The sequence below is a fragment of the Amphiura filiformis genome, unplaced genomic scaffold (assembly GCF_039555335.1).
Source record: "Amphiura filiformis unplaced genomic scaffold, Afil_fr2py scaffold_591, whole genome shotgun sequence".
In the NCBI taxonomy this organism is placed as follows: domain Eukaryota; kingdom Metazoa; phylum Echinodermata; class Ophiuroidea; order Amphilepidida; family Amphiuridae; genus Amphiura; species Amphiura filiformis.
In genome coordinates this window covers 1-18,734 of record NW_027306055.1, presented here as the reverse complement: position 1 = coordinate 18,734, position 18,734 = coordinate 1, and the positions used below count along the sequence as shown (strand labels likewise).

The 18,734-nt window shown below is 37.6% G+C and overlaps 1 protein-coding gene across 4 annotated transcripts in view; it reads left to right on the top strand.

The window, feature by feature from the left end:
- Positions 1–18,725, top strand: part of LOC140145669 (cyclic AMP-dependent transcription factor ATF-7-like) — a 36,625-nt gene extending 17,900 nt beyond the window's left edge. Inside the window, exons 8-11 of one of the 4 annotated variants that reach the window (XM_072167353.1) lie at positions 4,357–4,404; positions 15,854–16,019; positions 16,727–16,814; positions 18,415–18,725. In XM_072167353.1, the coding sequence (XP_072023454.1) occupies positions 4,357–4,404; positions 15,854–16,019; positions 16,727–16,814; positions 18,415–18,554 (442 nt within the window). In that variant the 3' untranslated portion in view covers positions 18,555–18,725. Of the gene's footprint in view, positions 1–4,356; positions 4,405–13,449; positions 14,574–15,853; positions 16,020–16,726; positions 16,854–18,414 lie in introns of those variants that run through there. The other 3 variants (XM_072167352.1, XM_072167356.1, XM_072167355.1) reach the window with 3 other exon arrangements.
- The last annotated feature ends 9 nt before the right edge of the window (positions 18,726–18,734 follow it).

The window sequence follows — 18,734 nt, the reverse complement described above, 5'->3', positions numbered from 1 at the left end:
TGCCCTTTATCCAGTGGCTACTATAAGTTAACTAGGGCAGTTCTAGCACTATAGCTAATGAATTATCACATTTTTGGGATGCTTACTAGTAGGCTTGGGCGACTTAGTCGCCAATAGTCATTAGTCGTGACTACTACTGGTAGTAGTGACTACGACTATTGAAAACCAAAAGTCGACTAACGTAACTATATTTTTATGTTAAAAAATCATGTTAAAAGCGCCAGATATCCGCCCCAAAACGAACCTAGTACTAAAATATAAACTGAAAAATGTGATAAAAACATTAGACATTGTCTTACCAATAATAACACTATTAAGAAGTAATCATAAACTCCATAAATCATCATTAAATTGGTGTTGTTGACTTGTTGTAAATTTGACCCAATATTTGACCCAATTTTACGGTCCAATTTTGACCACAGATAGTCGTGACTATTTGCTGCTGAATAGTCGACTAGGAAAAAAAAAGTGATAGTCGCTCAACTCTACTTATTAGGGTGGCACTTGTTAGCATTTAAGGCATAGATCTGGGAGGGGGGATAATTCCACCCAATATTATGCCAGGGGGATGGCCCATGCAATCTTCCCCCCAATGTTGATGATGCCTGTAGTCCTGTACCATATTTCCTCGAATAGTCGCCCCCCCCCCCCCTCAAATAAATGCCCCCACCACTTATTTCAACCAAGATGTTTCAAAAATGCCAATATTTCCATGCTATCTTCTGCAGTAAGCTTACCAAGTTGCCCACATGGTTGATTTCTGACCAAATTAACCTCATATTTGGTAATTTTGGCCCTTAAAGTGCCCATTTTTTTGTGCCCAAATTTATTCCACTTTTGCACCATATTTCACCAGTTTAGCTTCAATATGGCAAAATTTTGTGTGTGCTTCGCGCGCATTTATACCATTAACTTATTCTGTTGCTAAAAGGGGGTGGATTCACTATACTTCAAATATTTCCCCCCCCCCTCCCCCCCCCCATGTCAAAAAGAAATCTACACTACTGTATCAGTCAAAAATGTATCATGCGAAGGCATGATTTTGTGTTTGTGTATTACAAGCAGGTTGTGATCTCAATGAATAGCTCAAATGTATCGTAGGTATGTATCATTGTTGGTGTTAAAAGCAACACAATTAGAGAAATACATCATGAAATACTATGACTTCCACTTCAGCTGAACAAGTCTACTTATACCATGGCAATTTATAAATCAGTCAGACCTGTATATATAGAGCCTGGTCCATGTCCCAGATAGTAACAAAATGCCACATCACAAAAAAAAGGTCACAAAGAAAAGAGGAACTGCACCAGAAAAAGGCATAAAAGGTGGATTGTTGTAACAAAATTGAATGAATTAAGTCACGGAAGTGTAAACAGTGAGCATAGGCTAAAAAAAATAAGTTGACTTGCCCTTATCGACCGACCCAAAAATCTGAAAAAATAGGGTCGCCTTTTTTTTTTCTTTTTTTTTTATGTCAGATTTTGATATTTTGGTGTATGATTTCAAAAATATTTGTTTTATTTATGTTTAACTTCAGTATAAACAAATTCTGAATCGATTTTCGTGTTTGTGTTTCCTATAAACCCTGTGACTACGTTGAAAACATGCTCTATTTTGTATTTTGAAAAGATATTAGTACCGTAACCACTCTGGTATAAGCCCACCCCCCTAGATGGCAGATTTCACTTCAAAAATGGGGGTGGGCTTATAACCGGGGAAGGGCTAGTGCTTGAATTTAAAAATAAGAACAATCACCCTCATTTGTATATATGCCCAATGTACCAGTAATTTCTATCTTCTATGTCAATTTCTTAAAATTATAAGTGTGGAATGTTAATTATCAACTGATATTTTTTATATTTGTTCCTAAATATGAGAGCAAAGCATTGATTTGATTTAAGAATTTGGCCAAAATTTAGTACTGGGCTTATACCCGAGTGCACCCTTGTTCCCAGAATGGTTTGAAAAATAGGGGGTGGGCTTATAGCCGAAGGTGGGCTTATACCCGGGTGGTTACGGTAATCACAACAAATTTCTGCAGGATCATGCGCTTCAATCACAGACACACTGTGCAGCTAATAGGAAAACGGACAATAAGATGCAGCATTACACATGTCGTATTTTGCAGAAATTAAAAAAAAAAAAAGCTTAAATCAACCAACCGACCGACCCAGGTGTTGGCACCTAAAGGGCAAGTCAACTATTTTTTTTCTAAGCCTTATTTACTGATACATTGCATTTTTTGCAATATATTAATTTTCACACTTGTGGCTTTCCTTTGAGAGCACAAAATTAAAAAAAAAAATGAACATTTTAATAACCCCTACTGTCCATTCAATTAGCTTAGATTTGTGTGTTTTTTATGATATTTGAAAAAATAAAAAATTGTGATAAAAGTCTTCAAAGAAAAGTGTTAGTACACCCTTCCAGGATCTGTGCTTGGACCCAACATGATTCATACTTTTCAAATTCCAAAGTCCAATTTGAAACCCCATTTCTTTTCAATTTTGCCTCATTTTAGGCATTTACTTGGATCCACCAAAAGGGTTTGCGACCTTTTCTCAAATCGAGTGGGACGGTCCATTCTCAACTTATAGGGCATAGACCCTATCGAATCAAAAAGAAAATTTTGTCCACCAAGAGGCCTCCACTGTAATTTGCATGATAATAGGGTCTATGATAATACAACAAAAGTTAAGAAACAGGTGATAGGTATAAATGCTTGTAACATGGCTAGTACCGTAATGATAAAAAAAAAAAAGTCCAGCAACATGTTTTGTATGGATGGATTTCAACTGCTACCAGTGCCAATTTTGCATTGGGGGAAAATCCCCCTCCTTCAACAATATATGATAATCCTCCGCATGCGAACCAAAAAGTTAATTCCATGCGGACATGTGTAAAAAATAAGTTGATGGAAAGTCCACCTTCTGGTACATTGGTGAAATTGTACTCGCACATATTATGTACTACACTTTGCTTCATGTTAATAATTGGAAAAACTAGAGCGGTTACCGCACCAAAGCTGAACCATGGGGCTTTGGCAGTATATTGTGGTATACATTGTTACCCAGGGTTCATACCTTCTTTATTATAAAGGACCTAAAATAGGAATATTGACCCATGCCTTATAAGGAGTGTCACCCCCGGTGGCGAAATTATTTTTCTTATAAATTATATTCTGTACTTTTTTTCTCTTTCATTTGACACCACTCAGGGGGTCATACTTTTTCAGCATTTCAAGATATGAAAAGGACCCACAATTATGAATATTGACCCATGTCTTTTGAGGAGTGTCACCCCTGATTGGAAAATTATTTTAATTATAATCTTTACTTTCTTGCCTTTCATTTGACACCATTCAGGGGGTCATACCTTTTTAGCATTTCGAGATATGAAAAGGACCCAAAATAGGAATATTGACCCGCGCCTTATGAGGAGTGTGGCCTCCGGTGAGGGAATTATTTTTGTTATTCTTTACTTTGTTCTCCTTCATTTGACACCACTCGGGGGGTGCATACCCTCTTGGCATTTTGAGATATAAAAAGGACCCATATGAATATTGGCCCAGGGCTTATTATGAGTGCCACCCCCGGGTGGGAAAATATTTTTATTACATTCTTTATTTTTTTTCTCTTTCATTTGACACCACTTGGGGGGTCATACCTTAATGGCATTTTGAGATATGTCCATTTTAGACCAAAAGGTTGGTCAGTCTGTAAGTAAGGAAGTAAGATAACTAATATACCGTATTGTTTGTAATAAACGCTCCCCTTCTAATAAACGCCCCCTCCAATGTTTCTGTGAAAAATTGACAAAAATGCGAACATTTCCATGACATATCATGTAGGTAAGCTTAAAACTTGCATCAGTCATGTCAGTCACGATCGCTAAATTGAATGGACAAAACCTATTATGACTCAACTCCCATCCATTTCATTGCCTAATTATGGTAGAATTTCACTAATTCCATGCACTTACAGGTGTAATTTTGTTGTATTCCCCACGAAAATATCATTTTCCGTGGGCGCCGCCATCATGTATAGTGTAAATCCCTCCTTTTAATAGGAGCACCATCTGGAAATTGAACACGATTTTTAAGCTTTTTTCACTGACAATTCACTTCCAATAAACGCCCCTTTTGGAAAAATGCAACGCCCCTGGGGCGTTTATTACAAACAATACGGTAGGCTGATACCATTTCATGGTTCAGCAAAAATGGATAAATTAATAATTGGTCAATAAATAAATCAGATAAAATAATTATTAGATCTACAAAATAATTCCAAAAGTAATTGATTGATTGAAAAATGTTTGATGATTGATGGATTGATCAACTATTCTTTTTTTAAGGGACATTGAGAGATCCATGACTCCTGAACCGCAGTTTACCCCACACATGTAAGCTTTTTGACACTATTAGAATATTTACTAATGAAATAACTAACCCAGCTAGCTTAGTTACAACGAATCATGCAAGGAGAGACAATCTGAATTCTTTACAAACAGAATTCCATGTGAATTCAAAAAGAAATGCGAAGACAGACTTACAGTTTTCTTCATATTTTGTTGATATTTCTAATATCAATTTGATTCATGGGTATTTCCCTGATTTATTTAAACTTTTTTTTTTTTTTTGATTTCATAAAAGTTTACAGATTTTTTTTGTCTTTGACAAATCTCTAAAAATCCCTTTGAATTTATTGACCTTCTTCAATGAATGAAGACTGGTCCAATCAACTACCTCATCCACACTTTTGCCCCATCAATTGGAGATGTTATCAGAAGTAAGCTAGATTTTTCTCAATGACAATTGGAGTGAAAATGATGTGTTTTATGAATTTTATTCGTCAAAATGGGTCCATGACAGTATTATGGGGTCATTCAAGTGCAGTATTGTGGCTCCCATATCAAAAGGGATTTTAAATACATTTTCCATTAAAAAAAGGTGGCCCAAAACATGTTTGCCACTTTCCATCTGCCAAAATATGCTCGCCCCCTTCTGAAGCTTGTCAAAAAATCTTTGCTCCCTCCCTCTATCCCTCCCCAAGGGTATGATAATTATAAGCACCATCCCCAAGATGTGGTTTCATGTTCCATGTATGTCAACGGGGAAACAAAATCCAAATTTAAAAGACCAACCCTTCAGGTTTTTTGCACTTGATAATAAAAATCATAATAATAAACCATGCTTATTATGCAAATAGACCTCATATTTAAATACAGGCAGCCCTGTTTAGTTTTTTAGTCCATTTATCACCATATCCATTGCACCATGTTCTAACTTCAGGTACTTTTTCATTTCACATTGCGCAATACCTCCAGGGGGACTCCCCTGGGTTTTTCCCAGAACAATAATTACATTGCAGGACATGTCCATTTTAATGATGGGGGTGATTTCACAATTTCATGATAGGGTGATTTCCCACTTGATTGAAGGTGATTTCCCAATGCAAGCTCTTACATGATGGGGGAATTTTGTAAATTAAACTAAATTATATATAGGGTCACATGAAGTGTTGGAAGAAATTATGTATGTTATTACAGTAGGTCTGGTATATTTGATGTGGCAAATGCCTGTAGGACTGGACGAGTTTGGACTGGTAGAAAATGCAATATATTTGTGAATAAAAGTAGAGTTGAATATACATTGCTTTGTTTTATGCACATCATTGAAAAGCAAAACTAGTATAAAGCACAACTTAGTAAAGGATCAGTTATCCTTTGAAGGACAAAAATTAATAACTGAAAATTGCAACTGTTACAGTAATAATAGTTGGAAGAGTAAAGAATTATCCCACCTTACAGCAGGCCTTTGACGGGGCCTTTAAATGCCAAAAATATAATCACTCAGTGAAAATTATAACAATTACAGTTACAATTGTTTGGCAGAGCAAAAATGAAAGTAAAATTTTCGGGTTCCAGCATTCTTTGAAAATTATTGCATTGATTACAGCCTACAGGGAAAGTTTTAACAACCAAAATTGAATTCTTTTAAAAGATTTAATTTTACAAGCAATATTATAGGCCTAAATAAAATCCTATGACACCCAATCTATAACCCCCCCCGTCTTGATCTGCCAAAAATTGTTTCCCCTATTCACGGCCTGCACAAAACATCTTTGGCACCCCTTTGCACATGTCATATTTTGCATATTTGAACTTTTGACCTGCCAATATTTCTTCCTCCACCCCCCCCTGTGTCCCTAAGGCTATTCACAATTCATTCTTAGTTTAGGGGCTGTGCAATAATTATGAGGGATAAAATTTCCAAACGGCTCCCCAAAAATTGCTTGTCCCCCTCTCGGCCCCCAAAAATCACTTGCTCCCTGTGTTATTTCCTTGGGCTTGAGAAAGGGTTTTATAAGGGATTTATAACCACTTTAAATAACCAAACCAAAACTACCGGTATTGACTCTCGTCACGTATATTATCACAGCCATGTCAACACGGTGTTGCCAGCCTAAGATACATTATGACGCTAGCGCTACCATAGCTGAAATCGCATATCAACACATCTTCCCCTTTTGACGGAAAAGATAAAGTTCAGCAAAACTTGATACTTTAGAAAGTTCACAATGCTTTTGAAAGTTCTCAAATGTTCAGAGTTATTTCAGTTCTGCTGTATCCTTGCATTTTAGCTGTTTTCCATAAAACGCTTTACAAATATGCATTTCAAATCCTGTGCAGTGTAAAATATTATAGTGATGAATAAAGCTTCACTGCAGTGTTTACATCTATATTTTGAGTCATTTTTGAGTCTTTGATTGTCTTTAACATGTGTGATGTTTAAAACACTTTTAACATTTCAGAATTATAGAACACATTCTGCTTTAACAAATTAAGATGTTCAAAGTTCCAACAAACATAACTACATGTATGATGCAGTGAGATCTCAACTATGCAGATTTACAAATTAGTAAAATCTTTTGACAAAACAATGAAATTTTCTAGCATGAATTTGGACATGCTGATTTCCAAACATGTTCTAAGAAAAGAAATCCAAACATATCTGCTTAGTTACCAATCACTGTTTCATTTAACTATTCTAGAGTAACTTTTAAACTCAAACTTTTATGGTATGTAAAGTTGCATAATATACCATACAAAACTGCTCAAACTTTTCATACATTCAAACTTCTTGTGATGCATGTACAATTGTCCAAATTTTGTTTTATAACTTCTTTAACAAACATATTATTTATGCAATAGTTATCTTGCTACCACACAATAATGAATGTAACTTTAACAAATGTCTAAGCGGTATACTCATCGCTGTAGTATTTTGGGTTTAACTTGACTTTGACTACTTCTACTGAACTGGTGCTGTTGCTGTTGCTGGTGACTTGCTTGCAGCAGGCGACAACTCTGAAGCTTGACTTGGCTGTTGATTTGTAGCTTGACTTGGTTGCTGGTTTGTAGCTGGCTCCTCATCTGATTCTTCAGGAAGTGTTGACTCTGTTGTTTTCATCAGATGACGCCGATTTCTTCTGTAAACTTCACCAGTTGTAGTCTTCACTTTGTAGGATCTATTTGGAAGGACTTCCAAGATTACACCTTTCTGTGACCAAAGTGGATTGTTAGTAGTAGGCTTGTCCATTTTCTGTACTCTTACAGTATCTCCCACTTTCAGTGGAGCTAAGAAAGCAGTTTTCTTATCATAGTTTGCTTTCTGTCTTCGTTTCAACTCATTTTTCATCTTCTTCGTTGAATTTGAAGACTTTGTTAGCGTGCCTAATAGGACTTTGGCTATTGGCAGGTTAGATCTAATGCGCCTATTGAACAAAAGTTCTGCCGGTGACTTTCCATGCTCTAGTGGTGTACTTCTATAGATCTGTAATGCAAGGTAAATGTCTTCTTTACTTGCAGTCACCTTTCTGATCATGGACTTCATTTGTTTTACTGCATTCTCTGCCTGCCCATTTGACGCTGGGTAGTGTGGACTTGACGTTGTGTGCTTAAAGTCCCACACCTTCTTGAAATCTACAAATTCTTGGCTTGTAAATTGTGGTCCGTTGTCACTAATCACTTCCATAGGTGTCCCATGTCTTGCAAAATTTGACTTCATGGCATTGATTACAGCTTTGCTGGTGGTGTTGCTTGTCAAGGTGCTGATTTCTATGTACTGTGAATAGTAGTCTACCATAGCAACATAATCTCTTCCATCTATTGTGAAAAGGTCCACCCCAACTTTCTCCCACGGTCGATCTGGTACCTTGTGTGGTTTCATTGGTTCAGCTTGCTGTTTTCTTTGGTTTCCAAGGCATGCTGGGCAACTTTGTACCATAGCTTCAATGTCCGAGTTGATTCTGGGCCAATAAAGTACATCCCTTGCACGACGCTTGCACTTTTCAATTCCTAAGTGCCCTTTGTGGATCTGCTCCAACATGGCGTTGTGCATACTTGAGGGTATTACTATCCTGTCACCCTTGAAGATGATGCCTTGAACTACTGATAACTCTTCTCTGTAGTTCCAGTACTCTCTGCATTCTGGTGGACATTGTCTCCTTTCATCTGGCCAACCAGTCAGGATTACATTGGTTAGCTTTGTAAGATTAGGATCTTTCAGAGTTTCTTCCTTAATCTCCTCCATTCTTGTAGTAACTACTGGCAATGTTGTCATGATAGCATTTACGTATGCTTCTACCTCTTCTTCCAGCGATGGATCTTTCTTTGCGGACTCTGACTGATCAAAAGCTCTTGATAAAGCATCCGCTGTGAACAGTTCCTTTCCTGGTGTGTATATCAGGTTGAAGTCATACTTCTGGAGTCTTATGCGCATTCTCTGTAGGCGCAGCGGACTATCTGCTAGTGGCTTCTTGAAGATTGAGACTAGCGGTTTGTGATCAGTTTCTGCCACAAATGTCATACCATGTACAAACTGGTGAAATCTTTCACATGCATTTGTCAGCGCAAGACACTCTTTTTCTATTTGAGCGTAGCGAGTCTCGCATCTGTCATCGCTTTCGGCGCGTAGGCTACAGGACTCCAACCATCTGAATCTTGCTGAAGTAAGACTGCGCCCAAGCCGTTCTGTGAAGCATCAGCGGAGATCTTTGTTGGTTTCTTGGTCGTAGAACTTCAAGACTGGACTTGTAGTCAGTGTTGTTCTCAGGTCGTTCCATGCCGACTCTTGCTCAGGACCCCATAACCACTCATTCTGTTTCTCTTGCAGTGCTCTAAGTGGAGCTGCCTTGGCTGATACATCTGGTATGAATTTGGCTTGATAATTAACCATACCCAGAAATCTCTGAATATCACCTTTGCACTCTGGACGTGGCATATCGTGGATTGCTTGAGTCTTCTTAGGATCAGGTTTAATTCCTTTGTCGCTAAGGACGCCTCCTAGGTATGTCAGCTCGTTGACTCGAACTGGCATTTGTCAAGATTTAACTTCAGGTTTACACTCTGCATTTCTCCAACACTTTCCGCAGAGCGTTCATCATGCTCCTCTCTTGTAGCACCCCACACGATGAAATCATCCATCATGGTGTCAACTCCATCAAGGTCTTCAAACAGACAGTGGATCTTGCGATGGAATGCTTCTGGAGCCATTGAGATTCCAAATGGGAGCCTCAAAAACCTATATCTGGCAAACGGAGTGATGAATGTACACAACTTGGAGCTTTCTTCGTCCAACTTGATCTGCCAGAATCCTGAGTAGGCGTCTAATTTGGAGAAATATTTGGCATCTGCAAACTGTGCCATCATCTCTTCTCTTGAAGGTAACTTGAAATCTTCTCTCTTGACTGCTTTGTTCAAGTCTCTGGGGTCAAGGCATATTCTTAGATTGCCATCTTTCTTGACCACTGTTACCATTGCATGAACCCAATCAGTTGGTTCATCTATCTTGGCAATGACTTGCATTTGTTCCATTTTGTCAAGTTGTGCTTTCAACTTCTCTCTGACCGGAAATGGAACCTTCCGACAGGCATTCTTCACGGGATCACTTCTTTGTCTACGTTGATCTTGTGTTCACCCGGTAGACATCCGAGGCCTTCGAACACATCTCCAAACTCTTCTTGAAGGATCTTGTATCTTGTGACTGCTGGTCCACCTAAAGCTTCTATGTTCCAGATAGCTTTGACCAACTCTAGCTTCTTGCAGGCTTTCAATCCTAACACTGGTTGATACCTATTGTGTCTTCCACCCTCTTTTGAGATGTGGAATGGTAATAGTACTGTTCCTGATTTGTATGTTACTTGTGCCATGCAAACACCTATTATGGGTATTCGTGCTCCAGTAATCCCTTTAACCTTCACATCAGTCCTCTTCATTTCTGGTCTGGGTTTTAGTCTTTTATATTCACCTATTGGTAGAACATTGCATCCAGCCCCAGTATCCAGTTTGAACGGTACTGTGATATTGTTAATCTTCATTGGTAAAATCCACTCTTCTTCATCGTGCGTCTTCAGTGACTAACGCATCTCACGAAGAACTCTTCAGGCTCATATGTGCTTTCAGCTGTGCCAATTTGGTCGACTTTCTTCGCTGAAGGGCAATGAGTCAGCCAGTGATTTTTCTGTCCACAGGATTTACAAGTTGTTCCCCATGCAGGACATGACCTTGGTTTATGCCTTCTGCCGCACTTCTTGCACTGGAATGTCTTGTCCGACATCTGTTTCTTCTTGTCTGAACCTCTGTCGGATCCATTCTTTGGCTTTGCACCGTGGTTATGACTTCTCTGTGTCTTCTTGATTGCGTGGAGATTTGTTTCAGCCTTTTGAGACATTGCTTTCATGCTTTCTTTGGCTGTTTCCTGGTTTTGACCAATCTGAATTGCTTTAGTTAGTGTCAGCTCATCTCCTTTGTCCAGGCATTTTTCTCTGACCACCGTTTCCCTAGCGCGTAATACTATGGCGTCCCGGATCATTCGGTCTTCTTCCTGGTACCCGCATGCTTTGACAAGAATTTTTTCAAGTCTGTTACTGAAATTGTCAAATTTCTCTGTAGACTGTTGATATCTGTTATTGAATGTTACCGTTGCTCTGATTTCGTTTTTCTTTGGTGCAACATATGCTTCAAATTTACCAAACACTCCATCAAGCGTGGCATCCTCAGCAGGTTGGGCTGCAATGTTATTTGCTTCATCCGCTGGAACTGCTGGCTTCCATTCAAATGTGCTATAGACCTCTCTGCCTTTATCACCCATGTATGTCATCAAATAATTGACTTGACGTAGCTCTGGTTTATCTGCCAGTGGGCCTTTAAATGTGAAAAGACAGTGTTGCTTGAATCTCTTAAATTCTTTTGGGAGGTCTGGACTGTCCCAGTTCATTACTGGTGCGTGAAACGAGTTCATTTTGATTTTTGTTTTCAATCGTGTCCGGTACTAGCTGGTATATAAACAGCGCCCTCTGGATGAAATTGGGAATTTTGGCGTGGAGTGGGTGCACTGGTCCGAGCGGGCGAAAATTTTGACTTGAAAGTTTTAGTCTATTTTTAGCTACAGTGCTCACACTTTGCGACGTTCTGTACTCTTCACCCGTCGATTTTTCAGAATTCTTCTGCATCCTTAGGTGGAGTCCACTTCTGGACATCATGTGTTATTTCCTTGGGCTTGAGAAAGGGTTTTATAAGGGATTTATAACCACTTTAAATAACCAAACCAAAACTACCGGTATTGACTCTCGTCACGTATATTATCACAGCAATGTAAACACGGTGTTGCCAGCCTAAGATACATTATGACGCTTAGCGCTAACATAGCTGAAATCGCATATCAACACACTCCCTCTCAGCCCGCCGTAAAAAATCTTTGCCCCCCCTTGCACATGCCAAATTTTTTGGATCCCATTTTGCAAACCTTAAATGGTCTATAATATACATGTTGCGAGTGCAGCGAGCATGAAAATTTACATATTAAAGCGTTTCTGTTTGGTTTTCCTAAGCCTTTTTAGAGCATATAATTTAAAAGGCGCCCCAATAATGTGTGCCAAAATCGCTTGCGCCCCCCCCCTCCTGTTGCCCAAAATTGCTTGCCCCCCCCCACTTTCAGCTCGCTAAAATTTCTTGCCCCCCAATTTTACCCTCCCCAGGGCTCATAATTATTGCACATTCCCTTAATGTTAAACTTTTTTTTTAAAGGCACAAGGTAACTTTTAATTATTAATGACTTTATTTTCTTTATTTTGAAATGAGTGGTCACAGCCCAATATCAACAGTATACATTTTGCACTGCGAATTTAATTATATTGTAAAATGTATCAAATTAATGTTTACAATGAAAATGTCATTTAACAGAGAAAATATCAAATAAAAATTGACATTATTACATGTAGGTCTAAATATTTTGCAATTCTCAATTTTGGATGTGGGAGGAAAACAGTAAACTAAAAATCATTTGTAAAGAGTCTAATGGGAAATAAAGGTACGGTAAAATATATGGTTGTTCTAAACTTCCTTGATTTAACATAAGCAATTTTTACTGATGTTTATTTGAAGGTCAAATAAATCAATCATTAATTATGACAGGATACTAGACTAGCTCTGTGCATACATGCAATGCATGTACAATGCAATGGTGCACAAACTATACTGCCACGTAATGACTCATACAATAAAAATGCTTGACTGTGAAACTGTGTAATATCTAAAAATAGCACATGGGGAAATATGAAGTGAAGTCTGGTTGTTGAAATTTCTAGAAATATACTTTGGGTAATTTTGAAAGGTTATTTATAGACCTGATGTTGCAATAATATGTTGCAAGTCTATTATCCATTTGGGGAATTTTCTAGAATATTTTAGGGAATATTGGCACTTGTGAAATAGTAACCGTCAAAGACAGTAGTATTCTGTATGTCAGCTATTCAATTGCTGTGTAGTGTACATGTATATCATTGACTTGTAAAATCTCTGGATAAATCAGCTTGAACTTTGGCACTGGATCGGGTTAGCAGACTTCCTGATAGTTGTTGTGTGGCATTACTTTTTGTAGAGACTTGGTGCATTCTATTGAAGATTGTATTATTGTTGATTCAACATGGCTGATTTAGAACGGAATACTTGGTCATCGGGTACTGAGGTTCTTACATGTAGTGATGAGGAAGAATGCAGTGGTGTATTTCTTACATGTAGCACTGAGGAAGCAGAAACTGAGGTTCTTCTAACATGTAGCAATGGGGAAGATTCTGTGGAAGCAAATTTGGAACCACAAAATGTACAGCAAATAGAGATAGTTGATGAGGAAGAGGAAAAGAGGATGCTGAGCCGACTTGGTACGGAAGATAAAACAGAGGAAGATATTACATCATCAATGAACCAGTTGTTGGAACATCAGGTGCAAACACAGATGGAGATGATTCAGATGCTGATGACGAGGAATCAAGAACAGGAGAAACGAGAGAAGCAAATGAGAGATGAGTTCAGACAAAAACAAGAATATTTGGAAGAATTGATAAAAAGTCAACAGATAGAGGAGAAGATAAAAAAGTAGTTGAACCAATGCAAATGGAGTCGCAAATAAATCAGCCGATGATAAAGAGAGAAGATACAAATACAAATGAATTCAAAGTGGGACAAGTGAAAATGGAGTCACCAGTAAATCAGGTGATAAAAAAAGAAGAAAAAAACACAAATGAATTTAAAGTTGGACAAGTGCAAATGGAGACACCAACCAAAGGTAAAGACGAGCAGAAACTTAATAAAGAAACGAACATAAGAAGAAAATTTAGACTCAATCAAAAGCAACTGGAACAGATTTATAGAAAATCACGTGAACAGCGTAAAGAGGAGTCAAATGATGATGCAAAAAGATTGAAACAAGAAAATAAAATTGATGATTCTCTTTTGGTAGTGGGAAAGCACCAGAAAATTGGAGACATATTAAAACAGAAGCAAAAGCAAATGGACAAAGAACAAAAGCAAAAGGACAAAGAACAAAAGCAAAAGGATAAAGAACTACAAGATCAATGGCGTAATGAACTTATACGTGAACATCGTAGGAAGGAGTCTCTCCAGGTTGCATTGAGATTGAAACAAAAAAATGAAAAAGTAGAGGAGCCTGTTTTGGTAGTTTATGAACCAACAAATGAAAGTGATGACTCTTGTGTGGTAGTTGAAGATGACCAGAAAGATGAGGAGCAAAGTACAGATGAATTTAGGCACAAACAAGAGGAAATGGACAAAGAATTAAAACGTATACAAGAGCAGTGGCGTAATGAACTCATTAAAGATAAGGTGAAATTTCAAGTAAAAATGGAGGAAGAAGAGAGATTTGTAGGAGAAAGTCTAACAATTGGACAAAAGGATGAGTCGAGATTGGAGCAAGAAACAATTGGACAAGATAATGTGACATTCCAACATGCAAGAATGGAGGAAGCATCAGCAGAAGAAAGTCAAGAAATTAGACAGAAGTTGGAATTTATTGCAAAAAATCAAGAGGAGGAACGAAAAAGACGTATTGAGCAACATGATAGTGACAGGAGAGAATGGTTAAGGCAGCAAAATTTGTTGAAACAGCTAGCAGAACTAAGGAAAAGGAGATTGGCATTAGACAAAGAATCGGCAGATTATAGAACAGAGAGGCAATCAACAGATAGTGATGAAGATAGCGATAATGATTACAGGCAAGTGTGATTATGGGATCCAGAGGGATGTTGCTCATGTTCAGGGCATAGAAAAAAAGGGGGGGGGTCTTGTAAAATACAAAAATTGATCACCAATTGTAATTGTCATTTTGTTTTAATAGTCTAATGCTCATCAAAAGACTATGTTTGTAGCCAGAAAAAGTTTAATGTCCCCTAGTAAACATGCAGACAATTTCAAAGATTTGCTCAAATTGGCTTGTCAGTTCCTAGAAAGGCAAAATTATTTCTATGGCCTGCTCATGTTTGTACTTGAATTAACTGGGACTTGTCTAGGATTGGATAGAGATGTTCAATGTCAGTGGCATTGCACCATTTTCCTACTTGTAAGTCCACCAAATGTAAAAATTAACACTTGTGAACTGTTGGGTCTATTTCCAGAGAGAAATGAGGATTTTCAAATATTGGCTAATTGAAAGCTGTCCTTTTAGAGTTTTTAATTTGCTTTTAAATTTGTTTGAACATTCTTTTGTTGAAAAGTGAAGCAATTTGATAAACTTAAGATGGAAAATTATCAAGAGGTTATGTGGTTCTTATGTGGCTAGGGATTGAAATTTTTACATGGAATCAAGGAATAACCAACAGTTGTGTAAACCATTGATCTGACAAAAATAATTAATTAGCCAGCGAATGGTAAATTGATTTAATTCCTGTCTAAATTGTTCAGTGCACACATATTTTGCATTATTATTATGTTGTATTTCCTCTTAAATGCCAAATTATACAAAAATGAAAAGTGAAAGGAACAATTTAAAATTCTGCATGTTTGTGTAATTAGATGCCGGTAATGGAGGGAATGAAATACATCAGGTTGAAGCATAATATTTAGTTTACATAACATTTTAGTTTACATACTGGTACATGTCCAGCCCGTCGAAATTGTTGTGGCAGGTGCAGCCATGGCCACACCAATTTTCAGCCTAAAAAATGATTATTAATGTCATAGTTTTGCAGTTTACTTCTATTAACTTAACAGATATTGTACATACATTTTCAAAAGTACTCAGGCTTTAAGGGGCCATCACCCCCTTCAACCTACATGAAGGGGCAGATTCATCCCCAGACCCCCACTTTCCGCTGCAACACTTTAAAATTCATTCCGATGGGCCTGGTACATGTATGCCTATTTCTTTTGTAACTACATGTAGTGAATAATTCATTATATATCCCAATATTTTGTGAAGTTCTCGGATTGGGTATTATTCAGTTGTGAGAGTTGAATAATAATAAATCAAAATTTTCCAAATTTTATACATTGATAGGAGGAGGAGACGGAGTTCTGATGATGACGGAGGAGATGGGAAGAGACAGCGATTCTTGGAGAGGAACCGAGCTGCAGCAACGCGATGTCGCAACAAACGTAAACAATGGATTACCAACTTGGAAAGCAAAGCTGATGAGTTGAACACAACTAATGTTAAATTACAGGTACGGTATTAATCGCAATCTATCATGATTAAACAGTCCAATGTGACATAAATTGAGCTACAATTGTAACTAAAAAGAAGATGGCAACTCTGATAAAATAAGAAAACATAAAATTGTAAACTGTAAAGCTACAAGTGAGATTCAGAATTGGTTGAATTCAGAATTGACCGTTTCAGTAAATCCCATAAGCCTTTACGGGTAAACCTGGGATGTTGTCACGCCGACGCGCACATTGTTACTGCGCACTTCACGGCTTTAAATGTGCAGTAAAGACGTTTGCTAAATTATGTGCACATCGTTGTGACGTCTAATGACAACATCTTGTGTCTCATGGGATTTACCGAAAAGGTCAAATCGTTAAAATTCTAAATTGTTAAAGAATGATTTGTAGCATATCACACACACACACACCCACGTCCCACACATACACAATGTAATTGCAAAATCCTGATAATGAATATTGTGGTGTTGTAACAAGTCATGACTAGTGCCAAGTTGAAATAAAAAATAAGCAAAAGTGATATTCAGTGACGTGATCCCATTGAATTTGTACAGTGACTTGGCTTGAGCTAAAAATTAAGCCAAATGATTACTTGACCTGAATTTTTGGTGACTTTATTCAAATTACCCAATGTACATGATAATATCTGTTCAGAAATTTGCATGAATATTAATGTATTTGCATTCTTTCTTCTCCCCAATTTCAGAATGAAGTAACCACACTACGTAATGAAGTAGCTCAACTGAAACAGCTTCTACTGGCCCACAAGGACTGTCCAGTCACTCTGATGCAACGTAAGGCTGCAGCTCAGGCTCAGGTTCAAATCCAAGCAGGTAATTTGGCAAGTGACAGAAGCGTACCAAACTGGGGTGCGGGACGGGACAAAATCAACAAAATATTGCGATGTGCATTTGTTTTTGTTAAGCCATGAAAAACCAAATTTGATTTGGTTTATGGCCAAAGTAATGAATAAATTGCAAGCTTTTGAGCGCATTTGACCCATTGATGTCATTCTGGGAGCAGGATATTGTATTTTTTGCCAAGTATGCCACTAGCCAGTAATCTTATCTCAAGTATAAATGAACCAATGTGTGTTTGATTGATGTGATTGTGTGTATTCAGCTATATGTATTTTCCCCATTTACATTTCATACATTAAGGGGTATGACCAGTGATCGAATTTAGGAAAAATAAATGGTTGTCCCACGGACAACCAGATTACAATTTCTGGTTGTCCGTCTAAGTTTTTGGTTGTCCGTAGGCCTACAAATGTGACTTTTGGCTAGATTTATGGTTGTCCGGCGGACAACCGAATCAGTATTTTTGGTTGTCCGGCGACTTTTTTAGTTGTCCCGGGCAACCGGACAACCAAAATTTCGAACGCTGGGTATGACCCTGTCAACAGCCTCATCCCTCATTTTTTGTCATCAAAACTGAGATTTTGGTATTAGAAGAAAGCTCATATTTTTTCTAATTGTAACTCCTGTAAAATGTAATGCCCACGATATGTTTTGTTAGATGATGTGAACAAAAACATAGTGAATTGTGGTAATCAAACTCCAAAGCATGTACAGTGGAAACTCATTATAACGAAGTTGTCAGGGACAGAGAAATTACTTCTTTATATCCAAATTTCGTTATATCAGGGTTGTAAAAACAATAAATAACAAAAGAATTATGTATCTTGGTTCTGGAAAAATACTTCTTTATAACAGGGTTTTTCTTGAATCAGATTTCTTTAAAATGAGGTTTTACTGTACTATCTTATGGGGCATTGTTATACATGTTTTTGCTTACTTTTATCAACACCACTGCAGCAATACAACACAAAATTTAGAAACATATTGTTTCAATGGTCGGCCTCAATGTAATACGAACACGGATAAATTGGACCATACCCCTTAAAAATTTGTAAAAAAAGTAAAATTTAAAAACATGGCAACCATCTTTTTAACTTGGATGTTCTCATATAACAGCACTGCCAGTTACAAGACACAAACGTCAAAGTACATACCAAATATTTGTGAGGGGAAAGGCTTGAGGGAAATGGGTGAAATTAAGACCAGTTGATTTGACATTCTGTTGTCATTCAGGTCAAAATTTGAAAAGCTTGCAAAGTTGTGGCTATCACAGTTCTTGTACAAAATTGACGGAAAATTGTGATTATGAAAAGTTAAATATCAGGAGATCACCTGTATAGACCATCCTTAGATTTGATAAGTGGGTTTCTTTGATCACCCTACACACTCACATAAATGGGTTTCTGTGATCACCCTGCACACTTACTTACAAGGATTCAAAACAAAGATGGCATAGCCATCATGCTCCTTAAACTATAGAACCTGGCTCAAACTTGATCTTGACATTGTATCATAAATCTTTTTTTTTCATCAGGTTCGGGTACATCAGACTTGCAAGAACCAGAGCTGATGGATACAGCAACAACAGCTAATATGCAGCAACAACCAACAGTGATCACTGTACAGACAATCTCAGCTAACCATATCAAACAAATGGCTGGTCCATCAACATAGCATTAGTAGAAATCAACTACTATACGCTATACCAAGAAACAATTCACAATTCTAACTACAATTACGCCATATATGTAAAAGTGAATGAAGCAGCTTTTGAATGAAGAACTCCTATACCATTTTTCACCTTGATGTGGCAGTGATGTCAGCGCGCATTTCAGCACGCTCTTTAAGACCTGC